The sequence below is a fragment of the Macrotis lagotis genome, chromosome 1 (assembly GCF_037893015.1).
Source record: "Macrotis lagotis isolate mMagLag1 chromosome 1, bilby.v1.9.chrom.fasta, whole genome shotgun sequence".
Taxonomy (NCBI): Eukaryota; Metazoa; Chordata; class Mammalia; order Peramelemorphia; family Peramelidae; genus Macrotis; species Macrotis lagotis.
Genome location: NC_133658.1, coordinates 344,161,723 through 344,183,713, shown reverse-complemented (window position 1 = coordinate 344,183,713; position 21,991 = coordinate 344,161,723). Strand labels below are relative to the sequence as shown.

The window sequence follows — 21,991 nt, the reverse complement described above, 5'->3', positions numbered from 1 at the left end:
CTGTAACCAGTGGGCTACAGTTGAATGAAGGAACTGTCAATGTCAGTTTAATAATTCTCTAGGTTGCTGGTGTTAAGCTTCCCAGTGTCTCTTTTCCTCACAACTACTGCATCTAGGCAGGTTCCTTTGGGAGCAATGACTTAAAGGTGAGCACATTTTACTATAACCCAGACAAGTTGTACAAGACAGAATCTCATCTTCAAACCTTCTATTAGCACATATTCCCTGCTGGGAAAGACAAATCAAGTACTATGGCCCTATGTGCACCCATCTTCCAACTCTCCCACATTCTGTTTTCATCTCTCACCAGGACCACCACTGACTCTCCCACATTGCTCTATTCTTTTTGCTCTCAGATAGGTCTCTGATCCTCAACCTCATCCCTGGTTATATAGCCTTCAACATCCTCTAGATAATCCCCATTAAGATGTAACCAATTGTTCTCCTTCCCAGCCACTCTTAGGGCAGTGAGAGGCAAGGAAGAAATCTTAGACTTTGGCTGAAGAAAGTCATACTTGGTGTCAGACGAGGCTACTGTGTCAAGGAGTTTGGATTTATTTTATTTCTTTGTTACAAAGAAGGCTTGTGTATAGATAGATCATGTAGTCAAGCTGAGCCTTGTTTCCATTCAGCCCATGAATAGACTGCTCCTCTCCTGCCTTCTACTTAAGAACGATCTCCAACCAGCTATTTGTCCACCATAATCTTACAGGCATATACCCTTCTATTCAGATTAATGACTGCAATTCTCATTTCTTTAGCAATTTCAGGTTCATGAAGGACTTTCCTTACATTTGTCCTGTGAGGTAGAAGCAAATATTACTATTCTTATTTTCAGATTAGAAAACTTAGTCATATGGTCATTGAGTTGTAATATGTCATATGGTTGATTGAGATACCTTAAACTTGAATCCTGTTTTTTCTGGCAACAAGACCAAGGTTCTTTTCACTTTATTGCAAAGTATGTACACATGCACAAAGGTACATGATACACGCAAATGGAAGCATAGACACACAGAATTATCCAGACACTTTTATTTTAGGTTTTTGCAGGGCAAATGGGGTTAAGTGGCTTGCCCAAGACCACACAACTAGATAATTATTAAGTGTCTGAAGTCAAATTTGAACTCAGGTACTCCTGACTCCAGGGCCGGTGCTCTATCCCCTGCTCCACCTAGCCACTCAAGACACTTTCTACTGGTTACTTTCCTGCTGTTACAGACTCTCCCTGTGTCCTGAATACTTAAAACACTTTTCCTTGACTGTCACCCCTTAAACTAGTAGCCTGTAGATTTCTTCTGTTTCACTGCCAAATTGCTGGTCTCTCCTCTAGTTTTCTTCAGCTCCTCTTTGGCTGAAAATAACTCTCTCCAACATTACTAAGGATTTCTACCCCTCTAAATCTTTTCCATTGAAAGCTAACAATTTTAATTGCTAAATCTAATGGCCTTTCCTCAGTCTTTGACTTCTCTGAGGTTTTTGGCACTATTGGACATCTTCTCCTCCCCAAATTCTTTCAACCCATGACTTTCCTGACATGATTCTCTCTTAGTTCTTCTCATAGCTATTTGATTGCTCCTTTCCCCTCTCCTTTGCTGATTTGGCATCCTACTTTTAGTATCTAAATATGGTTATTCTATAAGACTGCCCTAGGCCCTCTTCTGGTTCTACATCATCTCTCTTGGTGATCTTACCATTTCCCATGGGTTCAATGATCATTTCCCTGTTGATGAGTCTCAAATTTATATATCTCATCCTAATTTATCTCCTAAGCTAGGTATTTCCATCTGTATATACCTTTGACATATCAAAATCTATATATTCCAGTTGACTTGACCATTCCCCCCCAATTCTTCCAGTCACCTGGAATTCTAATCTCAGAGTTATCCTTCTCTCTTCCCCATCTCATATACTACATATTTAGTCAGTGGCCAAATTTTTTTAATCATACAACTACATCTCATGTCAATTCTTTTTTCTCTACTCAAAATCTAGCTGGGGAAGACTATACATTCAGAGTCACATACAAAGTATATACATGGGAGTCAAGACAGTACAAATCCATGGAGGCAAGAATGTTATGTATGAGGAACAAGAAGAAAGCCAGTCTGACCAGTAGAAGGAACAGAGTGGGAAAATCTGGAAAAATAGGTGGGAGTTAGACTGTGAAGGATTCTGAGTGCCAAATAGAATTCATATATTTGATTCTGCATGTAATAGAGAGCCATTGCAGTTTACTGAGGAAGGGAGTGACATGATAAAATTTATACTTTAGAAAAATCACTTTGACAGCCTTATGAAGGATGACTTAGAGAGGCAGGGAAAACAAATGAAGGGCTGTTGCAATAATCCAGGTGAGAAATGATGGCACTGAATTAGGGTGGCAGCTGTGTGAAAGGGAAGACAAGGATAATTTGAGTATATGGTGGAAAAAACTCCCCAATAGAATTGATAACTAATTATATATATATATATATATATATATATATATATATATATATATATATATGTGTGTGTGTGTGTGTGTATACACACACACATACATATATGGTGAATGAAAGTGAGAAACTAAAGATGGTAACAAAGTTGGAAACCTCAATAACTGGAATAATAGCAGCTTCTTCCAGAGAAACAGGAAAATTTGGAAGAGAAATATATTTAGGAAAGACAAGTTTATTTTCGGACATAATTGAATTTGAGCTATCTCAAGACCATTCATTTTAAATACTCATCAGGCAACTGGTAATGCTGGACTCAAACTTGAGACAGTCTAGGTTGGAATAGTTAGATCTGGGAGTCATCAGCATAGAGATAATTAAACTTATGTGAGTATATAGAAAGAAAGAGGCTCTGGGATAGAACCTTGGAGGACATCCAAAGTTAGCAGACATAGTATGGATGAATGTCCAGAAAAGAAGACTGAGAAGAAATAATCATACAAATAGGAAAACAAAGAAAGAACAATATTGCGGCTAGGTGGCGTAGTGGATAAAGCACTGGCCTTGGAGTCAGGAGTACCTGGGTTCAAATCCTTTCTCAGACACTTAATAATTACCTAGCTATGTGGCCTTGGGCAAGCCACTTAACACCATTTGCCTTGCAAAAACCTAAAAAAAAAAAAAAGAACAATATTAAGAAAACCCTGGGTGGCTAGGTGGTGCAGTGGATAGAGCACCAGCCCTGGAGTGAGGAGTACCTGAGTTCAAATCTGACCTCAGACACTTAATAATTATCTAACTTGTGTGGCCTTGGGCAAGCCACTTAACCCTACTGCCTTGCAAAAAAACAAAAAAGACAAGATAAAAAAAAAAAGAAAAGAAAACCCTAATAAGAAGGAACTTTCAGAAGGAGAATAAACTTAATAATGGCAAATGAGGTAAAGAAATCAAGAAAGATAAGCAATGGGAAAAGACCATTAGATTTAGCAATTAAAATTGTTAGCTTTCAATGGAACAGTTTCCATTGAGTGATAAAACAGGAAACCTAGGCTGAAAAAGGAAGGAGAATGATAGTCTGAGGGCCATGGTTCTCTATTACATGCAGAATCAAATATATATGAATTCCTCTGTTTGGCACTTAAAATCCTTCACAATGCTGGATTTTTTAAGTGTAGGAAAGACATGGGTATATATTTAGATAATGATCAGAGGCAGTAGAAAGAGAAGGATTAAAAACTAGAGAGATTATGAGAGTAATCTGATGGAGAAGAAAGGATGGGATCCAGAAGTCACTTCATTATTGGGTATTAGAGTAAAGGAGAGAAATTGAGGGATCATGTCAAGGGGTATGTGAGATGAAGAGGAGAAAGAAGGGAATTTAGGCAAATAGATTATATATTCTTGCAGTAGCCTCTGTGAGAAATGGGGGCAGAGAATCAATTAGGGAGGAGTAAAAGGATTTTCTTGCAGTGAGGGCCTTATAGAGATTAGATAACAAATTTGGAGTGGGTTCTTCAAAAACTCTGACTTTCTCCAGTTTCATTCAATAGCATGTGAATAGAAATAGAGGAGGAATAAGCCAGGCCTGGAGTTCTGTTGAACTTTATTTCCCTTCACATAATCCGTGTTATTCTCCAAAATCAAGGTTGCATCTCCCACCTCTGCACATTTTCTCAGGCTGTTAAATGAACTCTGAGCTCCTCTGTGTCTCTCACAATCCCATCTTTTCCTCAAAGTATATTTTAGGAACTGTTTCTTCCCGGAAACTTTCCCTTATTCCCTTCATTTGTCTACGTTCTCTCCCTACTCAAATTACCTTGTATTTATTTCTGTGTATACATGGATATCCTAATAGGATGTAAACTCATTAGGGCAAGGACAATTTCATCTTTGTATCCCAGTGTCTAGCATAGTATGTGGTACATAATGTATATCTAATGTTTATTGATAAAAAAAATAGAAATAACTCTAGACAAGGAGACAGAAAACTTGCGTTCAAGTTTGAGTCAAGTCATTTCATTTTTTCTTTTAGGTTTTTGCAAGGCAAATGGGGTTAAGTGGCTTGCCCAAGGCCACACAGCTAGGTAATTATGAAGTATCTGAGGCTGGATTTGAACTCAGGTACTCCTGACTTCAGGGCCGGTGCTCTATCCATTGCGCCACCCAGCCATCCCTAAGTCATTTCATTTTTGAGTTTCATTTTACTAATCTCTAAAATGGGATGATAGTCTCTCTCTCTCTCTCTCTCTCTCTCTCTGATGTTGTGAGGAAAGCAATTTGCAAACTTGGAAGCCTTAAAAAAATAGAAACTACTATAACTGCTACTCACTCAAATTTTTGACTAAGGAAAGAACTATGTTCAAATGGTAGGACTGGGATGCTTCAGAGAGATCTCTCCTCACTTGTTGTCTAGGAATCTTAGAACCATAAAATGTTAAAGCTTGAAGGGGATTTAGAAATAATATAGTCCAACTCCCTCATTTTATATATATAGACACTGAGGTCCCAAGAAGGGTAGAGAGACTTGTCCCAAGTCATGCAGACTAGAATTTGAACCCTAAACCCATGACTTTAAATCCATTACTCTTTTCATTGTACCAACTTGGGACTGTCTAGCACCCTGAGTCCCACTGCCACCCACAAACTTACCTTTGGTCGTTTCACTGTCCCGAATCATAAAGGAGCCCACTACATTTCCAGGTGCCAGCAGGTGACGCTCTGCATCCTTACGACTAATGTCTTTGAAGAACCATCTGTGACATGATAAGAGCAAGGAGTGTGTGTGTAGGTGTGGGGGCTGAGAACCAGAGGAGCCAACAGGACAACCCCGATTCCTAGGGCATGCTGAAATCACAGTAGAGAATCCCAGCAACTATGAGTGACAAAAGTAGACTCTGAGCAGATAACCAACTTGGGATTTAGAGAAGGCAGTCCCAAAGGCAAGAGTATGAAAATGTTGAACTAGATTCTTTTTACTCTTCAAAACCCAGCTGGCATGATACCCACTCTATGAAATTTCTGTTTTTATCATATTTTGATGTGTCTTATAGCCAGCTGTCTGTATCTGATCTGTCTACTAGACTATAAGCTCCCTAAGGATAGGCATTGTAGTAGCCTCCTTGAGGACTAAGCACAAAGCTCTGCACATAGTAGGTTCTTAGTATTTGTTGAATGAATGGAATTGGAGAGATCTAGGATCAAAGATAAGAGAGGGCACATGGGGTGAGAAAATGTGATGTTTTCAGGAAACACTGGTAATGATATTTCATAAAGCACCATGCCTTAAGAGTGCAGCAGAAGGAGTTTAGGTTAGACTTAAGGCATAACTTTCTATTTGAGAGGATGAACTTCAGAGAGACTGTGACACACTTTCTGGGAAGATATTTTAGAACAGATCTTCATCTGTTTAAGGTCTAAAAAAGTACTCCTTAGATATAGATCATGATGATCCTCTCAGCCCTGGGTATCTCTATATATCCTCCTCTTTAAGGGTCGGCAAAAGATATACTTACTCTTCTGTCTCCAGGGAGTTGATCTGGGCTACATAATTGCTTGGGATATAGCCCTCCTTCTGGGTTGCAAGGGATCGAGCTTTCCACCATTCTCCAGATCTAGAGCAGAAAAATAATATCATCCCATTGTGACAGAATTAACAATGCTTCAAATGAACCCTTGGCTCCTTTATTCCCTCACTAGGTAGTTAGAGAATTTTAGACTTGATCTGAAGTTCTCTAAGAAGCTTCCTTAAACTTTGTAGGTGACCCTGGGCTTTACTGATACTAGACAGCTAAGAAGATATCTAGTACAGATGATGGTCTGCATAACTTATCTGAGAATCAACCAAAATGTGGACAGTCTTAATACCAAGAGAATAGACACCAAGAGATGAAATTTTATAGCCACAAAAACTGTGGGGTTTTGGAACAAGAGTCTATTGTGGCTAAAACAGGACTATAGGCAGCAAAGAGGTTTCCCTGTCCCTTACAGGTTCTTGACACAAACCCCCTGTGGGCTCAGTAATATTCAGGGAGACAAATACTAAGCCAAGACTTACTTTTCTAGGACCATCATATGGTCACCCTTCCGGAAGGTGAGGTCCTCTCTGTGGATGGCCTCATAGTCATAGAGGGCCACAACTGTGATGTCCATGTTTTCTGGGTTTGCTGGAAAAGGGAGACACATGTATCAGGAGCTGTCAGGTCAGGGATAGGTTATCTTCCCCTCTCCCCTACTCTCTGGTTTCCTTCTCCAGTGTTTTCCTTTCCTATGTGTTCCCTTTCTCTTTACAAAAGAACTTTTACTAGAAATTTAATAGCAATTCCAGCAAATATCAAAAAGAAAATACACAAATTAAACTGTAGAATAAGAAAACAGCCTAGTTATGTTAGAAAGATTACTAGATTATGAGTAGAGACCCTAGGTTCTACTGCTGGGCTTCCTTATTAGTTTGGGTAAGTTGCTTCTACTCCTCCTCTCCTGTCTACCCCCATCCTCATTTTCCTTTTCTGTAAAATGGGGATAAAAATACTTGTACTTTCTGCCTACTGAAATAATTGTGAGAAAAGCACAGTCCTATCAGAATATGAGTAGTTCTTATTATCATTGTCCACAGAGCTACTGAAAGGGCCATCAAATGAGATAATGTGTATAAAGTACTTCGTGAATAGCAAAGCACAAAAAGAATGTGATTTTTTATAATTATCTTTTATACTTTAAAAGACTAAATATAATACCTATTATTCAAAATAACAGCATCTAATTTGCTCAGCATTGTTCTCTGAGCTTTTATAAATCTATAGAAAGTTTTGGTGTTATTGTTTATAACTTGAGAATATTTGGGGTGGCTAACTGGCGCAGTGGATAGAGCACTGGGCCTGGAGTCAGGGGTACCTGAGTTCAAATCTGGCCTCAGACACTTAATAATTACCTAGCTGTGTGGCCTTGAGCAAGCCACTTAACCCCATTGCCTTGCAAAAAACAAAAATAAAAACAAAAAACTTCAAAATATTGTCTGTCAAGTGGTGAGGGGCTTAGCATCAGTGTCATTTAAAAAGCACTGGGTGGTAAAGAGACTTAAGTTCTAGACCTGGTCCTGCCACCAACTTATTGTGTGACTTTGGGCAAGTCCTTTCCCTGGACCTCAGTTTGCTCCCTCTGGAAAAGGAACAGATTGAATTAGATCATTTTGGAAGGAGGGGAGGAGGAAGGGATGGAGGTAGGAAAGAGAGGAGGAAGGACAAGGGAAGAGTGGAGGGGAAGAGAGGAAAAAGAAGGGAGGGGAGGAAGGATAATGGAGGAAAGGGGAGAAGGGAAGAGAACTTGTAAAAGCAAGAAAATCTTGGTTTCCAAGGCTAGATACTTCCTGCTCTTTCCACATCCCTGTGTAACTCAGAGGTCACATACCATCAGAGGATTTTGCTGGGTTTACACTGGAACCATTGTCTACCTGTAGAGAATAAAGAAGAAAAGGTCAGAATCAAAGAAAGAATGATTCTTGGTCCGGATGGGGACTGCTTTATTATGTAGAGCACACTGAAACTGAGAAATGGCACAAGACTTATTCAAGGACACAACAGAAAATCAGTGGTAGGAATGGAATTAGAAGACCAGACTCCTAGCCCAAAGTTCTTTTCACTGTTCTACACTGCCACTTAAAATCCTCAGCGATTGAGAACCAGTGGAAAGATAAGTCATCATCTGAAGGGATAGAAGGAAGTGGGAGGGAAGGGGGATATAGGAAATGTTGGGCAGTGGAAAGAGCCCTGGATTTGAAACCAGAGGATCTGAGTGCCAAGTCTGTTTCTTTTAGTTACTATCTTTGAATTTGGACTAGCCTTAGTTTCCTCCTCCATAAAATAAGGAGAAAACTAGATTATCTTTGAGGTTTTCCCTAACTCCAAATCTTGTGATTCAAATGGGCAAGGTTGGGGCACCTACAGACATGAAGAAATTAAATGCTATAGCAACAATTTGGTTGAGAGTCTAAGACTTTGCACAATAGGTTATAAATAAGGGAGGTCTTTGTGTGGCATTCATGAGGGTATTAAGGGGATGTTACAAGAGGGTACTGGGGATTTGGAGATAAAGAATTAGCCACCTTCTAGAGCCTTTGGTGTAGATCTGTCCAAGGGAATTGGGAGACTAAGGGGCTCTCTCTGGGCATATCCCCCCATAAACAAGGTAGGGAAATGATAGAAAAGAAAGGACTGTTCATGGCTCAAGTCAAACTCACAACATAATGGAGAATTCACTCCTCTCACCAAACTTGAAAGCCTTGCTTACCTTTCTTCCTGAGGATGTTGGATCTGGCACATATATAGGGCCCTGGGGGTTCGTTTGAGTCTCTTTTTTGGAAAACTTCCCACCATCCTGGGTAAATCTGGACTTCACACACCCCATCCTGGGATAGAGAAGAGGGAGTTGTTTTGTGCCCCTGGCATCCTCACGGACCCAATCAGTCCATTAATAATGATACCCTTTTCTGGATATCCAGTGTAAAAAAACTTTATTTGCCAAGGGGCAAGAGATACAAATATGTTAGAGAATATCATATTTTTGTAATATAATTGGCATAATTAATGACATAAACAAAACCCTCAGGACCATATATTAATGAGTACAGAAAAACAATTTCATCAGCATACATTTACTTATTTTTTTTTAAAAAGCACAGACATAGATGACCCCTTATTTAATGTAGTCAAAAGTACAAATCCAGAACTAACTAGTATTATTAGTAAGATAGAAACATTTAAAGTTTTTCAAATAAAAGGGTAAAACAAGGATTCCTCCTCTCCCAACTATTATTTGACACAGTACTAGAAATACTAATGATAGCAATAAAAAAAAGAGATGAAATGTAAAAACAAAGAGAAAGCAAAATCATTCCTTTTTTCAGGCAATATAATCACTTATACAGAAAATGATATAGAGGGGCGGTTAGGTGGTACAGTGGATAGAGTACTGCCCCTGGAGTCAGGAGTACCTGAGTTCAAATTTGACCTCAGACACTTAATAATTGCCTAGTTGTGTGACCTTGGGCAAGTCACTTAACCCCATTACTTTAAATAAATAAAAAAAATTTTTACAGTGATATAGAATCAGTAAAGAAGTGAACCACAATAATTAATAGTCTTAGTAAAATAACAGGACATAAAATAATCCACAAAATCCCTAGCATTTTTTATATAGAAGAATATTTCATTATATCTCTAAACCCTGTAAAAGAAATGCCAATCAAAATACCTAGAAAATACAGAAAATATTTTAGTGTTTACTTAATAAGACATAGAAAGGATTTATAGAAAAATATTATTAAACACTCTTTAGAAGTAGCCAGAGGAGTGTACTGTCTCTCTGAGAGGGAGTTTTTCCTCTTTTTATTCCTTAGGTATCAGATACTCTGATTAATATTACCCCACCTACTGGAAATTCTACTCTTAAATTCAGCATGTTATTAATGAATCCCTTAGACTTCTTAAGATAGTGAAAGCAAGACAGTTTAATTAGTGGTAATATAAAAAATAACAGGCATAGTAGCAGAAATTCTATGCCTTCTCTACAGAAATAAAGGAAGACTTAAATAATTCATTGTTCATGGTTGGGCTTCACTAATATAATAAGATGATTTTACCACCTAATTTAATTTATGGATTTTTTTATATTATAGCAACCAAATTTCTCTGGGTTTCTTTTTCATTAATCTAAATAATACCAAAATAAACTGGAAGAACAAGATGTGCAAAGAAAATAAGGAAGAAAAGGAATAAAGCTCTAGAATTATAAGAGCACAAACTATTGTAAAGCAGTAATAAGCAAAATTGTTTGATGTTACTTTAAGAAACTGAAAAGTAGAACCATATAAATAATCTAGATGCAAACACAGTACCCAAGGATTCTGTGCTCTCAGGAACACAACTCACTGGGGAATAAACTCCCTACTCAGTTAACAAGAAATATTGGGAAAACAGGAAATACCAGAGGCAGCTGGTGGTGCAGTAGATAGGGTACTGGATCTGTTAGGTCAGGTAGTCCTGAGTTCAAATGTGTTCTGAGATATTTACTAGCTGTGTCACTTCACCTCTGTTAGGTTTCTCAACTTTAAAATGAGGATATCCCATAGGTTGATATGAGTAGCAAATGAGAATTGTAAAAATCACTTAGCAATAGTATATACATAGTATAAATATTATTTCAAAAGAAAACATTATATATATATATATATATATATATATAGAGAGAGAGAGAGAGAGAGAGAGAGCGTGCATTTCATGACTATAAAACATTTTTACATTTACCCTGACAGCAGAGGGTGAACATGCATAATCTAAGAAATTGGGTCAACTCTCAGTTATATCAACAGGGCTACTCTCTGTTGGGTCTAAATGAGAGCCAGGATGGTATAGTGGATAGTGTGCTGAAATTGGCATCTAGAAGAGTTTGAATCTCATCTCTGATATTATAGTGTGGCAACAAGTCATTTAATCTCTCTGAGTCTGATTTTTCTTCTATAGAATGGGGATAAGAGCTCCTGTTCGAAAGGGTTCTGTGATGATAGAGATTTCAGTTTGCTCAAATGCCAGGGAAGACAGGAAGGAGTGGGTCAGGTGTCAGAGAGGCTTTGGTCTTGGGCTGTATTCAGAAGGTAAGAAAGAGCCTGCTCTTTGGGATTAGATTAGATTGTCTGAGTCAAAGAAAGCAAATGCAATCTTAGACTACATAAAAGACAAGACATATAAAATGAAAAAACCCACAGAATCTGACTCTGATTAGACTGTATTATAATATCTTGTCTATTCATCTCCCATCTCCATTCCCATTACCTTCCTAGTCCAGGTCCCCATTATTAAGTAGTCACCTGACTACTAAAATAGCTTTTTATCAATCACCTTGTCCCCAGTCTCTTGTCCTACAATCCACAGTGCCCAAGTCAGCTTCTTAACAAATACCTGTAATTAAGTCCTACCCTTCCATCCCCTCAATCAAGGAACAAGTGTTTATTTATTTAAGGCAGTGTTAAGTGACTTGTCCAAGGTTACACAGCTAGGCAATTATTAAATGGGTGATGTCAGATTTGAACTCAGGCCTTCCTGACCCCAGGGCTGATGTTCTATCCACTGTGCCATCCAGATGCCCCCAAACAAGTATTTATTAAGTGTCTTACTCTGTACTAGCTATGATGAAAAGTGTTGAGGATACAAATATAGTCAAAAAGAAAAACTTCCTTTCCCTCAAGGAGCTAACATTTTAAAAAGGAGTTGAAAAGTAGATATTGGAGAAGATAGAATCAATAATCAATAAAACGCATCTACTAGCATCAGGCACTGCATTAAGTTCTGGAGATACAAAGAAGGGCAAAAGGCAGTCCCTGCCCTCAAGGAGCTCACAGTCTAATGGGAGAAGATTGCACATAAAAAGAAACTAAGAAGGAAGGGTTGGGGGGGGAGGATTGGGGAGAAGGGATACGGAGGGGGGAAAGGGGAGGAGGAATGGGGAAGGAAAGAGGAGGGAAGGTACAGAATGAATTCCTGTGGCCAGGTGAGATGAGATGATTGTCCTTAAATGGGAGATCTCTCCTGATGGTCATCTCACCACCACCACTCTCATCCAATCATCTCATTCAGCTGCTCATCTGGACTTCATCATTGCCTCCAGAAACTCATTTTCCTATAAGATTATGTATATAAACTATGAAACACATCTTCTCAGTATCCCCTACACTTGGCGCTCCTCTGATTAGAGGAAAGGAGGAATCCAACCTAAATCTAGAGAATCAGGAATGATCGGCTTGGGCCCTTCTCCAAAATAGAGATGCTAAGAACTCACCAATGGGAAAAGGTTAGGAGAGGAGATAAAACTGAGGTATGTGGCTAAGTTCCCTGCTCAAAAAATCTTCAATAGTGTTGTTTAATGTAATGACAGTCTGAAGAGCTGAATCTTGGCTGTGATCATTATAACTAGCCAGCTGTTGAACAAGAAACTCTTCCTCACTGGGCTTCAGTTTCCTCAGATGGATAATAAGGGATGGGATTAGATGATTGTCTTCTCAAATTTTATGCTCTGTGAATAAAGTCCAAACTTCTTTGTCCAGTATTCCAGACCCTTCACCATTTGTTCTCAACCTCTCCCCCACTCCTAGTCACTGTTTTTTTTTTTTTACACACTCAACTTTAGTTAGAGGTCCATTTGCTCATCTCTGAGCACATACTTTGCTTTCATTTTCTCTACTTTTTTTTTAAGTTTTTGCAAGGCAATAGGCTTAAGTAGCTTGGCCAAGGTCATACAGCTAGGTAATTATTAAGTGTCTGAGGCTGGATTTGAATTCAGGTCCTCCTGACTCCAGGGCCAGTGCTCTACCTACTGTGCCACCTAGCCACCCCTACTTTCCCTACTTCTGAAATTCCTCCTCATGTCTCTTTCCCTCTCATGTCCACACCTTATTTAAAAAAATCCAACTCCATCTTCGATACCTCTTCCAGGGAGATTTCCCTAATTCCCTCTCCCTACCCCTTCACTTGAAGTGATCTCATACCACTTGGTTTGATCCTCTCAAGTTCTGTTCACTTTTTTCTCTACAATACAACTTCTGTTGTTCTTATCTAATCCTTCTACTAGACTGGGGTTCTTATCTTTTGGTGAAACTCATGGACTCCTCAGAATAATGTTTTTAAATGCATAAAATAAAAACACACAGATTACAAAGGAAACCAAAGATTATAGAAAATAAAGTTGTAATTATTTCCCATCCAAATTCATAGATTCTTTGAGTGTCTATTGGACCTTAGGTAAAGAAATGTCTGTACTGGAGGTCATTACTCTCAATCAAAGATTCACATATTAGAGCTGAGAAAGGCCTTAGAACATCAGGCTGGAAGTTATCTTTGAGTAGTTAACAGTGCTCCCTAACATGTGGACTGCAGACCTCTGTAGGGGCTCATACAATTATTGTAAGGAATCTCCAAATGTAATGGTAATGTAATAGTGCAGTTTGGGAAGTACAGTGAACTGAGTTTAAAGCTAGCCTTAGTTACTTATTAGCTATGTGACCCTCAGTCTCCTCATTTGTAAAATGGGGATAAAAATGTCACTTACCTTTCAGGATTGTTGTGAGGATCAAATGAGATAAACAAACTTTTAAGCCATATATAAATGTTTATTATTGTTGTTGTTGCTGTTACTATGTGCACACCACACCTTGTCATTTATATTATATTTCATTTGTAACTGAGAGGAAAAAAATTCTTTGAAACTAAGCTTCACACACAAAAGCACATGGTTGACTTGTGGCTACCTTTTTGTTCTGATTGCCCAAAGTCATATGACAAGGCTATTAGTACCAGTTGCCTTTTCTGCACAGCATATGTTCATGAAAGTAGGTTCTCTGCATTTGTTCTGAAATCTAAATACTGAAGCAAGGAGCATGTGGAATCATCTCGAAGGTTCATAGTTTCCTCCCTTCAAATAGCCTTCCAGGACTGAAAGCTGCAAACTGGTTTCTCATTAAACAATAAAGCATAACTGAGTAAAGAGTGACTCCTATCACTTAGCTCTTCTTTTTTTTTAATTTAATATTTATTCTCATTTTGTACAATGTTTGTTTATACATTGATAAAATATTCTTGTTTAAGAGTGAACAAAATACCCCCTCCCCCCAAAGAATATAGACTCATTTGAGCGATAAAGTAAAAGGGAGAGAAAAAAATTAAAATTAAAATTAAAAAAATAGTAACAATTGTAGGTATGGCCAGGTGGCACAGTGGACAGAGCCCTAGCCATGGAGCCAAGAGCACCCGAGCCCATATCTGGCCCCATATACCCAACAATCACCCAGCTGTGTGACATGCAAGCCACCCCAACCCCACTGCCCTGCATAAACCAAAAAAAGAAAAAAAAAGACCTAAAATAAAATAAAATAGTAATAATAGTAGGGGCGGCTGGGTGTCGGACAGAGCACTGGACCTTGAGCCAGGAGCACCTGGGTCCGAATCCAGCCTCAGACACCCAATGATCACCTGATCACCCTGCTATGCGGCCCCAGGCAGGCCACCCAACCCTGTTTGCCCTGCACCCCCCAAATAATAATAATAATAATAATAATGATAATAATAATAATAATAATAATAATAATAATGATAATAATAATAATAATAATAATAATAATAATAATAATAATAATAATAATAAATGTGCTTCAGTCTTTGTTCCAACACCACCAACTCTGTCACGGATGTATCACGTTCTTTAGGATAAGTCCATTACAAAAGTTACTTCCATATTTTTCCACCGTTGCCATTGCTGATTGCAACTCCCTCCTTTTGTATTTCTCCACTACCATGTACTATATTTTCTCTCTCCTTTCACTGACTCTGCTGTAGGGTAGCTGAGTGGCACAGCAGATAGATCCCTGGCCCTGGGGCCAAGAGGCCCTGAGCCCCCATACCACCCCTTAGGCCCAGCATCCACCTGGCCCTATGGTCCCAGACAGGCCATCCAATCCCAGCCCCTTGCAACAAATAAAAAAGAAAATGTGTTATATCTGACCACTCTCCCCCCATGGTCCATCCTCTCCCTCTTCATTCATATCCCCACCCCTTCACTCTGTCCCCCCCTCCTTCTTACTCTAGATGTCTATACCCCATTGAGTATATATACTGTTTCCTCTCCTAGCCACCTCTGATGAGAGCAAAGGTTCCCTCATTCCCCCTTGCCTTGCCCCCCTTCCATATCATTGCAATAGCTCATTGTAATAAAGAAAAATCTTATTATATGAAATATCTTGGCCTATTCCCCCTCTCCATTTTCTTTGTCCCATTACATTTCCCTTTTTTCTGTTGACTCCATTTTTACACCATATTTTATCTTCAGATTCAGCTTTCTCCTGTGCTTCATCTATAAAAGCTCCTTCTACCTCCTCTATTAACTGAGAAGGTTCATATGAGTATTATCAGTGTCATTTTTCTATACAGGAATACATGCAGTTCATCATCAAGTCCCTCATATTTTCCCCTTCTCCTCCAATCTCTATGCGTCACCTGAGTCCTGTATTTGAAGATCAAACCTTCTGTTTAGCTCTGGCCATTCCAACAGGAACATTTGAAATTCCCCTGGTTCATTGAAAGTCCATCTTTTTCCCTGGAAGAGGACATTCAGTTTTGCTGGGTAGTTGATTCTTGGTTGCATTCTAAGCTCTTTTGCCTTCCAGTATATCATATTCCAAGCCCTATGAGCTTTTAATGTAGTTGCTGCTAAGTCCTGTGAGATCCTGATTACAGCTCCATGGTATTTGAATTGTGTCCTTCTGGCTGCTTATAATATTTTCTCTTTGACTTGGGAGTTCTGGAACTTGGCTATAATATTCCTGGGGGTTGGTATTTTAGGATCTTTTTTCTCAGAGGGATCTGTGGATTCTCTCCATTTCTATTTTGCCCTCTGCTTCTAGGATATCAGGGCAATTTTCCTGTAGTAATTCTTTGAAAATGATGTCAAGGCTCTTTTCCTGATCATGACTTTCAGGTATTCCAATAATTTTTAAATTATCTTTCCTAAATCTGTTTTCCATATCAGTTGTTTTTTTCAATGAGATGTTTCACATTTTCTTCTAATTTTTCATTCTTTTGAAGTATTGAGTCCTGATTTCTCATAAATTCAGCAATCTCCCTGAGTTCTATTCTTTGTCTGAAGGATTTGTTTTCCTCAGAGAGCTTTCTTATCTCCCTTTCCATGTGGCCAATTCTGCTTCTTAAAGCATTCTTCTCCTCAATAACTTTTTGAACTGTTTTATCCATTTGACCTAAGCTGGTTTTTAGCATGCTATTTTCTTCAGCATTTATTTGGATTTCCTTGACTATGCTGTTGACTTCATTTTCATGTTTTTCCTGCATCTCTTTCATTTCTTTTCCCAGTTTTTCTTCTAACTCCCTCATTTGATTTTTCAAAGTCTTTTTTGAGCTCTGTCATAGCCTGAGCCCAATTTCTGTTTTTCTTGGAGTCTTTAGATGCAGGAGCTTGTGCTTCCTCATCTTCAGACTGAGTGTTTTGATCCTTCTTAGGCTTGCAGGCAAAATATTTCTCAATGGTGTTCCTCTTGTTTCTCTGCTTGCTGATTTTCCCAGCCTAAGCCTATTTTTGGGGTGCTTCCTGAGTTTTTGGGACACTCCCACAAAGATCTCAGTGTATGAGGCTCTGTCCTCCCTTCTGGTCTGTGAATGACCATATGTGCCCCGCTCTGCCATGGGGCTGAGGTGGGGGGGGCCCTGCTGTTCTATGGGGGGGCCTAGACTGCGATCAGGATCTGAATGTGGTCAGAGCCCCAGAGTGCTGTTCCAGGGACAGAGGACAGAGCTCTGCAGTCTCCCTCTCTCTTCACTCCCCTCCCTAGGTTCAATGGGCTCATGCCCGAGGGGCTCCTGCTTACTGGCTCCGCCTGCTTCTGTTCCTGGATCTGGACTGTGGTGGCCAGGCTGCTCGCTGTGTGCCCTGAGGGCTGGGCTTCACGTGCTTGCTCAGGCAGAGGATCCCCCTCTGTTCCCCCAGTTTGTGCCTGGTGCTTCCCAGGGTATAAGTCAGGAAACTCCTCTGCTGCTGTGAGCCCCGGCTCCCAGAGCCCTGGAACTGCCTCTGGGAGGCTGAAGTTCTTTTGCTCTGGTGGGCCACCCCTCCGATGGGCTGCCCCTCCAACATTGGGGAGCAGAGCCTTTCTGCTCTTTTCCAGGTTACCTTGAGTAGGAGAACTGCCTCACTGGGTCCCTCTGTGGGTTCTGTCTCTCGAAAATTTAGTTAGAATCCTTAGTTTAGAAGTTTTATGAGAGAGCACCTAAGACACGATCCTCTCTAGTCGCCATCTTGCCTCCCCCCCCCCACTTAGCTCTTCTCAGCAATACAATAAGCTCAGACAATTCCAAAATCGGGTGTCTAGGTGGCGTAGTAGATAGAGCACCAACCCTGGAGTCAGGAGTACCTGAGATCAAATCTGACCTCAGACACTTAATAATTACCTAGCTGTGTGGCCTTGGCCAAGCCACTTGACCCCATTGTCTTGCAAAAACTAAAAAAACAAAAAACAAACAAAAAAGCTAAGACAATTCCAAAAGACTAGTGATCACATCCACATTCAGAAAAAGAAGTATGGGGTCTGAATGCAGATCAAAGCATATTATTTTCACCTTTTTTTTTAATTTTTCCTTGCTCATGGTTTTTATTTTTTTGTTCTGATTCTTCTTTTACAACATGACAAATGTGGAAATATGTTTAACATGGTTGTACATGTATATTCTATATCAGATTGTTTACTGTCTTGGGGGATGAAGAGGGAGAAAAATTTGGAATTCAAAATCTCACAAAAATGAAAGTTGAATGTTATCTTTGCATATGATTGGAAAAAATAAAAGTATTAAGAGTTAAAAAGAAATGTCTCTTATTACAGTTTCAAGTGCACATAGATGTTTGTAACTAATGAAATATACATTAACTTAAAAGCCTTATCAAATTAATTGTAACTTTTTGTCAGGGTTTTTGCATATTTTTTTCAGTCAACATAAGTTGTGGTTTTCCTTAAATTTTTTATTATTGAGAAAAGTCCTTAAACTCTGAAAAGTTGGGAGCTGGGGCAGCTAGGGGTGGCCAGGTGGCCCAGTGGATAGAGAACTGGCCCTGGAGTCAGGAGTACCTGAGTTCAAATCCGACCTCAGACACTTAGTAATTACCTAGCTGTGTGGCCTTGGGCAAGCCACTTAACCCCATTCGCCTTCCAAAAAACCTAAAAAAAAATGTTTAAAAAAAAAGTTGGGAGCTGCTGTCATAGAACATTGAAAGTCACAACTGGAAGAATTCTTTTTTTAAAAAAATTTATTTAAGGCAATGGGGTTAAATGATTTGCCCAAGGTCATATAGCTGGGTAATTATTAAGTGTCTGAGGGCAGATTTGAACTCCTGATTTCAGGGCCAGTGCTCTATCCGCTGCACCACCTAGCTGTCCCCTGGAAGAATTCTTAAAAAAATCATTTAGTTCAACCAAATGATTTTTTAGCTAGGTAGAACAAAGTCTGGAGAAGAGATGCTATGGACTTAGCAGATTTAGCAGACCACATATTCATGTCCACAGGTTTACTTGCTCTTATACTAATGTCAGAACTCCAGGATAGGGTAAAGTAGATCACTCTCATTTCTCTGAGGGCTTAAATTGAAGCCTAAATGGCAAAAATGACTTCACCAAGACAGAGAGCAAGCTCAAAACTACTGAGTAGTTTGAGTAGTACTGTAGTGGAATGCTGAACTGGAATTAGAAGTTCAAAATCCAACCTCAGACCCTTATTAGATGTGTAACACTGGGCTAGTCACTTTATCTCTGTTTGCCTCAGATTCTTTGACTGTAAAATGGAGATGACAATAACATCTACCTCACAAGGAATGCCATGAGGAGCAAATGAGATAGAATTTGTAAAGCACTTGGCACACAGTATGGGCTTAGTAAATACCTATTCCCTTTCCCATCATTTTTTTTATTCTCACAGAGTTCTCATTTAGCCCCCTCAAAAAGAAAAAAAAGAAACAAAATAACTCAAACCTCTGACCTCCAACTACCATTCCTACCACAGGGAAATGAAGGAGAAATAGCCATCTGGAATGAGTCTCTATGTCTACCACTTTCACTAGACCTGCCATACCCACCATCCACCCACTAACCCTGTATACTTTGTGTTGGAGAGTAACTTTTAGAGGGAAAGGATCGAGGGGTTATTCATACCTTTCATTATCAATGAGCAGATAGTACTTAGATTCTGTACAGAGCAAGAGAAAAGAAGAGGCTTTGCCCTCCAAAAGTTTCTGATCTAAATCAGGGCTCAGAAGCAGCACTGTATGTTGGAAAGCTCCAGCCTGGGAACTGGGAGAACTGTGCTCTGCTACAAGAGGTGTATGACCTTGAAAAAAATTGATTCCCTTTTCTGCGTTTAGTTTCTTTTTCATTAAAAGAATGGGGCTGGACTAGGTGATTCTTGGCACTTCATATTTCTAGATTCCCTCCAGTTCTAAGATTCACTGATTCTGATTTTAAAGTCTAAGCTTCTGATCCATATGCTGCCAGAATAACTTAAGTTCTAGGTCTCTGGGCAGAGCTGACTTGAACTAAATTAATGGGGACAGGTTGGGTTAAGGAGAAGAAACCATTCTGTTAGAGTCTGCCCTAGGGCAGGAGCCCTTCAACCTTCTAGGTGAGATCATGGTGTAACGATTTATTTCATCTCTAATTAGGAGTAAGAATAAGGAACAGCTAGGGGCAACTAGTTGGCACAGTGGATAGAGCACCGGCACTGGAATCAGGAGTACCTGAGTTCAAATCTGACCTCAGACACTTAATAATTACCTAGCTGTGTGGCCTTGGGCAAGTCGCTTAACCCCATTTGCCTTGCAAAAACTAAAAAAAAAAAGGAACAGCTGATTAGTCAAGTGGGATGAGAGATGCAAATCTGCAAAACTGGGTCTCCTGGGACTCACAGATAAATCTCTTGAATGACTGAACAAGATGGAATTGGGGGATAGGAGGGAGCTGATTTTGTTCATCTCTGGGGTTCCCAGGAGTCTGTCTTTTGTCCCCACTGGGGACTACCACCCTCTTCTTGTAGATGAGTGAACATGGGGCAGGACAACAGGATGCAGAAGTTACTCAAGATCCTCTGGGACTCTGGAAGGAGGATTTAGCACAAGAAGAGCAGAACCCAGCTGCAGCTTAACCACTGAGGTTACCCACACACCCCTACCTCAACCCTCAGTCACAACCCCAGCTATGTAGCCCTTCAGACCCACATACCACCTCCGTGCTTCTCTCTAACTCAGGGACCTCAAATTCCCTTACACATTCTGGTTTTCTGAGAGGAACAGGAAGAGTCTATCTGTTCTTCCCATTTAGTAGAAGGGGAACCTGAGACCCAGAGATTAGATTAAAAATCTAATCTCGGATCACACAGCCAGGACTTCTGGTTTTTGTTTAGTGCTTTCTCCATTTAATGTTCCTAAACCAGGACTATGAAAGTGACTTCATCCCGTTTTTTGTCACCGTTCTAATCTCTCTTCCCATATTTTTCTGCACATCACTTTTACTCTCCTCTTTCCATTTTCTTACTTTCTCTAGGGCGTCCAATACACACAGCCCTTTCATTCTCTCCCCTCTCGAACTGGGTTCATATCACCACCTCCCCAAAATTAGCCCGGGACAGGGAATCCACCTTTAGGGATGCCCACAACTCTCTGGCCCCGTTTATATTGCTCATTTCTTCCAGTTCTGCGGAGAAAGGGTGGTGGTGGTGGTGGCTCTGGGAATGGACCCCGCCAGCCTTTGGGACTCACCTGACCTTCAGTCTTCTAAACTGTCCCAAGATGTGCGGCCTCTGCCCAGGCGTCCCCAACTCAGTCTTCTGGGGGCTCCGCCGCACCTGGGGCATCGGGCTTCCCCAGTGAGGTTGAACGGAAGCTGGCTCTGTGGTCCCCCTCTGTGGGACTCAGTTGCCCTTTGTACAAGGCTCTGGGCGTCTCTGCTTTTCCAGGGGATGGAAAGGTGGGGAAGAGGAGTGGTTGGACACAGGTGGGATAGTACTCAAATGGACATCCCAGCGCGCTTCTTATTCTTTCTCCTTTTCCTTCTTGCTACAGTCGTAGGAGGGTCCCCTTGGCGGGGATCGGGAGGAGGTTGGGAGACCACTGGAGCTACAAGGAAATAAACCTCGTCTTTAGGCTGTCCCCTACCGCTCCGCTGAGCATTCGGGTTCTAGCCCTGGAGAGGAGCTCCGCCTACGAACACTTCCACCAGCTCCAGAGCGGTTCTAAAGTCACTCTGAAGCTAGGCTTCCAGCAACTACCCAAAAGATTCTAGTCCCCTCCCACTGGAGTTCAGAGTCCGGACAAAACATTCTAGCCTCGCCCAGGAGCAGTCTACTTTCTTGATTCAGTTTCCTCCCCTACCTCATTTTCCCCTATGTCTACTCCTCTTCCCCTTTCTCTGTTGACCCTCCAAGTCAGAGCCACCACTTCCCAGACCCTTCCTTGTTTCTCTACGCTTAAAGATTTCCTCCTCTCTGCCCCTACTGTAGGTTATTCAAACATCATGCAAAGTCCCTAGGATAAGAACAATCGTTTTGACGTTTGGGGCCACTAATAATATTCTCAGACCAGATCAGAGGCTTTCTGAGTCAGGGAGATCAACTGTCATCCATTTGGTTGTTCACTATCTCGATTGCTAGACTCATTTCTTTAGAGGGATTCCCAACAGATGGAGGTCTGTTTGAGGTCCTCTAGGCAGTCATGTTTGTGGGGATCAATGGAAAGAACTGGTTTGGTGTAAAGAGCCAGCAGATAGGGGTTCACTTCAATACCTATGTGACCACAGGCGAATCCTTTTGGGTCTCAGTTTATTCATCTGTAAAATGTGGGAGTAGAACTACTAGAATTCTTCTGACCCTTCCAGTTCTTAATTAATCTAAGACTTGGAGGGGGAGGGGCAGAGGCAGTAATGCGAGCCTCATTTCTATACGGTTTAAAGGGGAGTCAATTATTTCGTAATGAGA

At 40.4% G+C, this 21,991-nt stretch overlaps 1 protein-coding gene across 2 annotated transcripts in view; it reads right to left on the bottom strand.

Annotated features, from left to right (window-relative positions):
- The window catches only part of HCK (HCK proto-oncogene, Src family tyrosine kinase), a 39,446-nt gene extending 17,999 nt beyond the window's left edge, over positions 1-21,447 (bottom strand). The window contains exons 1-6 of one of the 2 annotated variants that reach the window (XM_074211859.1): positions 20,778-21,447; positions 8,721-8,838; positions 7,842-7,884; positions 6,493-6,601; positions 5,951-6,049; positions 5,088-5,191 (exon numbers count right to left, since the gene is read on the bottom strand). In XM_074211859.1, coding sequence (XP_074067960.1) covers positions 5,088-5,191; positions 5,951-6,049; positions 6,493-6,601; positions 7,842-7,884; positions 8,721-8,838; positions 20,778-20,872 — 568 coding nt within the window. In that variant the 5' untranslated portion in view covers positions 20,873-21,447. The remainder of the gene's footprint in view (positions 1-5,087; positions 5,192-5,950; positions 6,050-6,492; positions 6,602-7,841; positions 7,885-8,720; positions 8,839-20,777) is intronic. The other variant, XM_074211858.1, reaches the window with a different exon arrangement.
- Between the last annotated feature and the right edge of the window lie 544 nt (positions 21,448-21,991).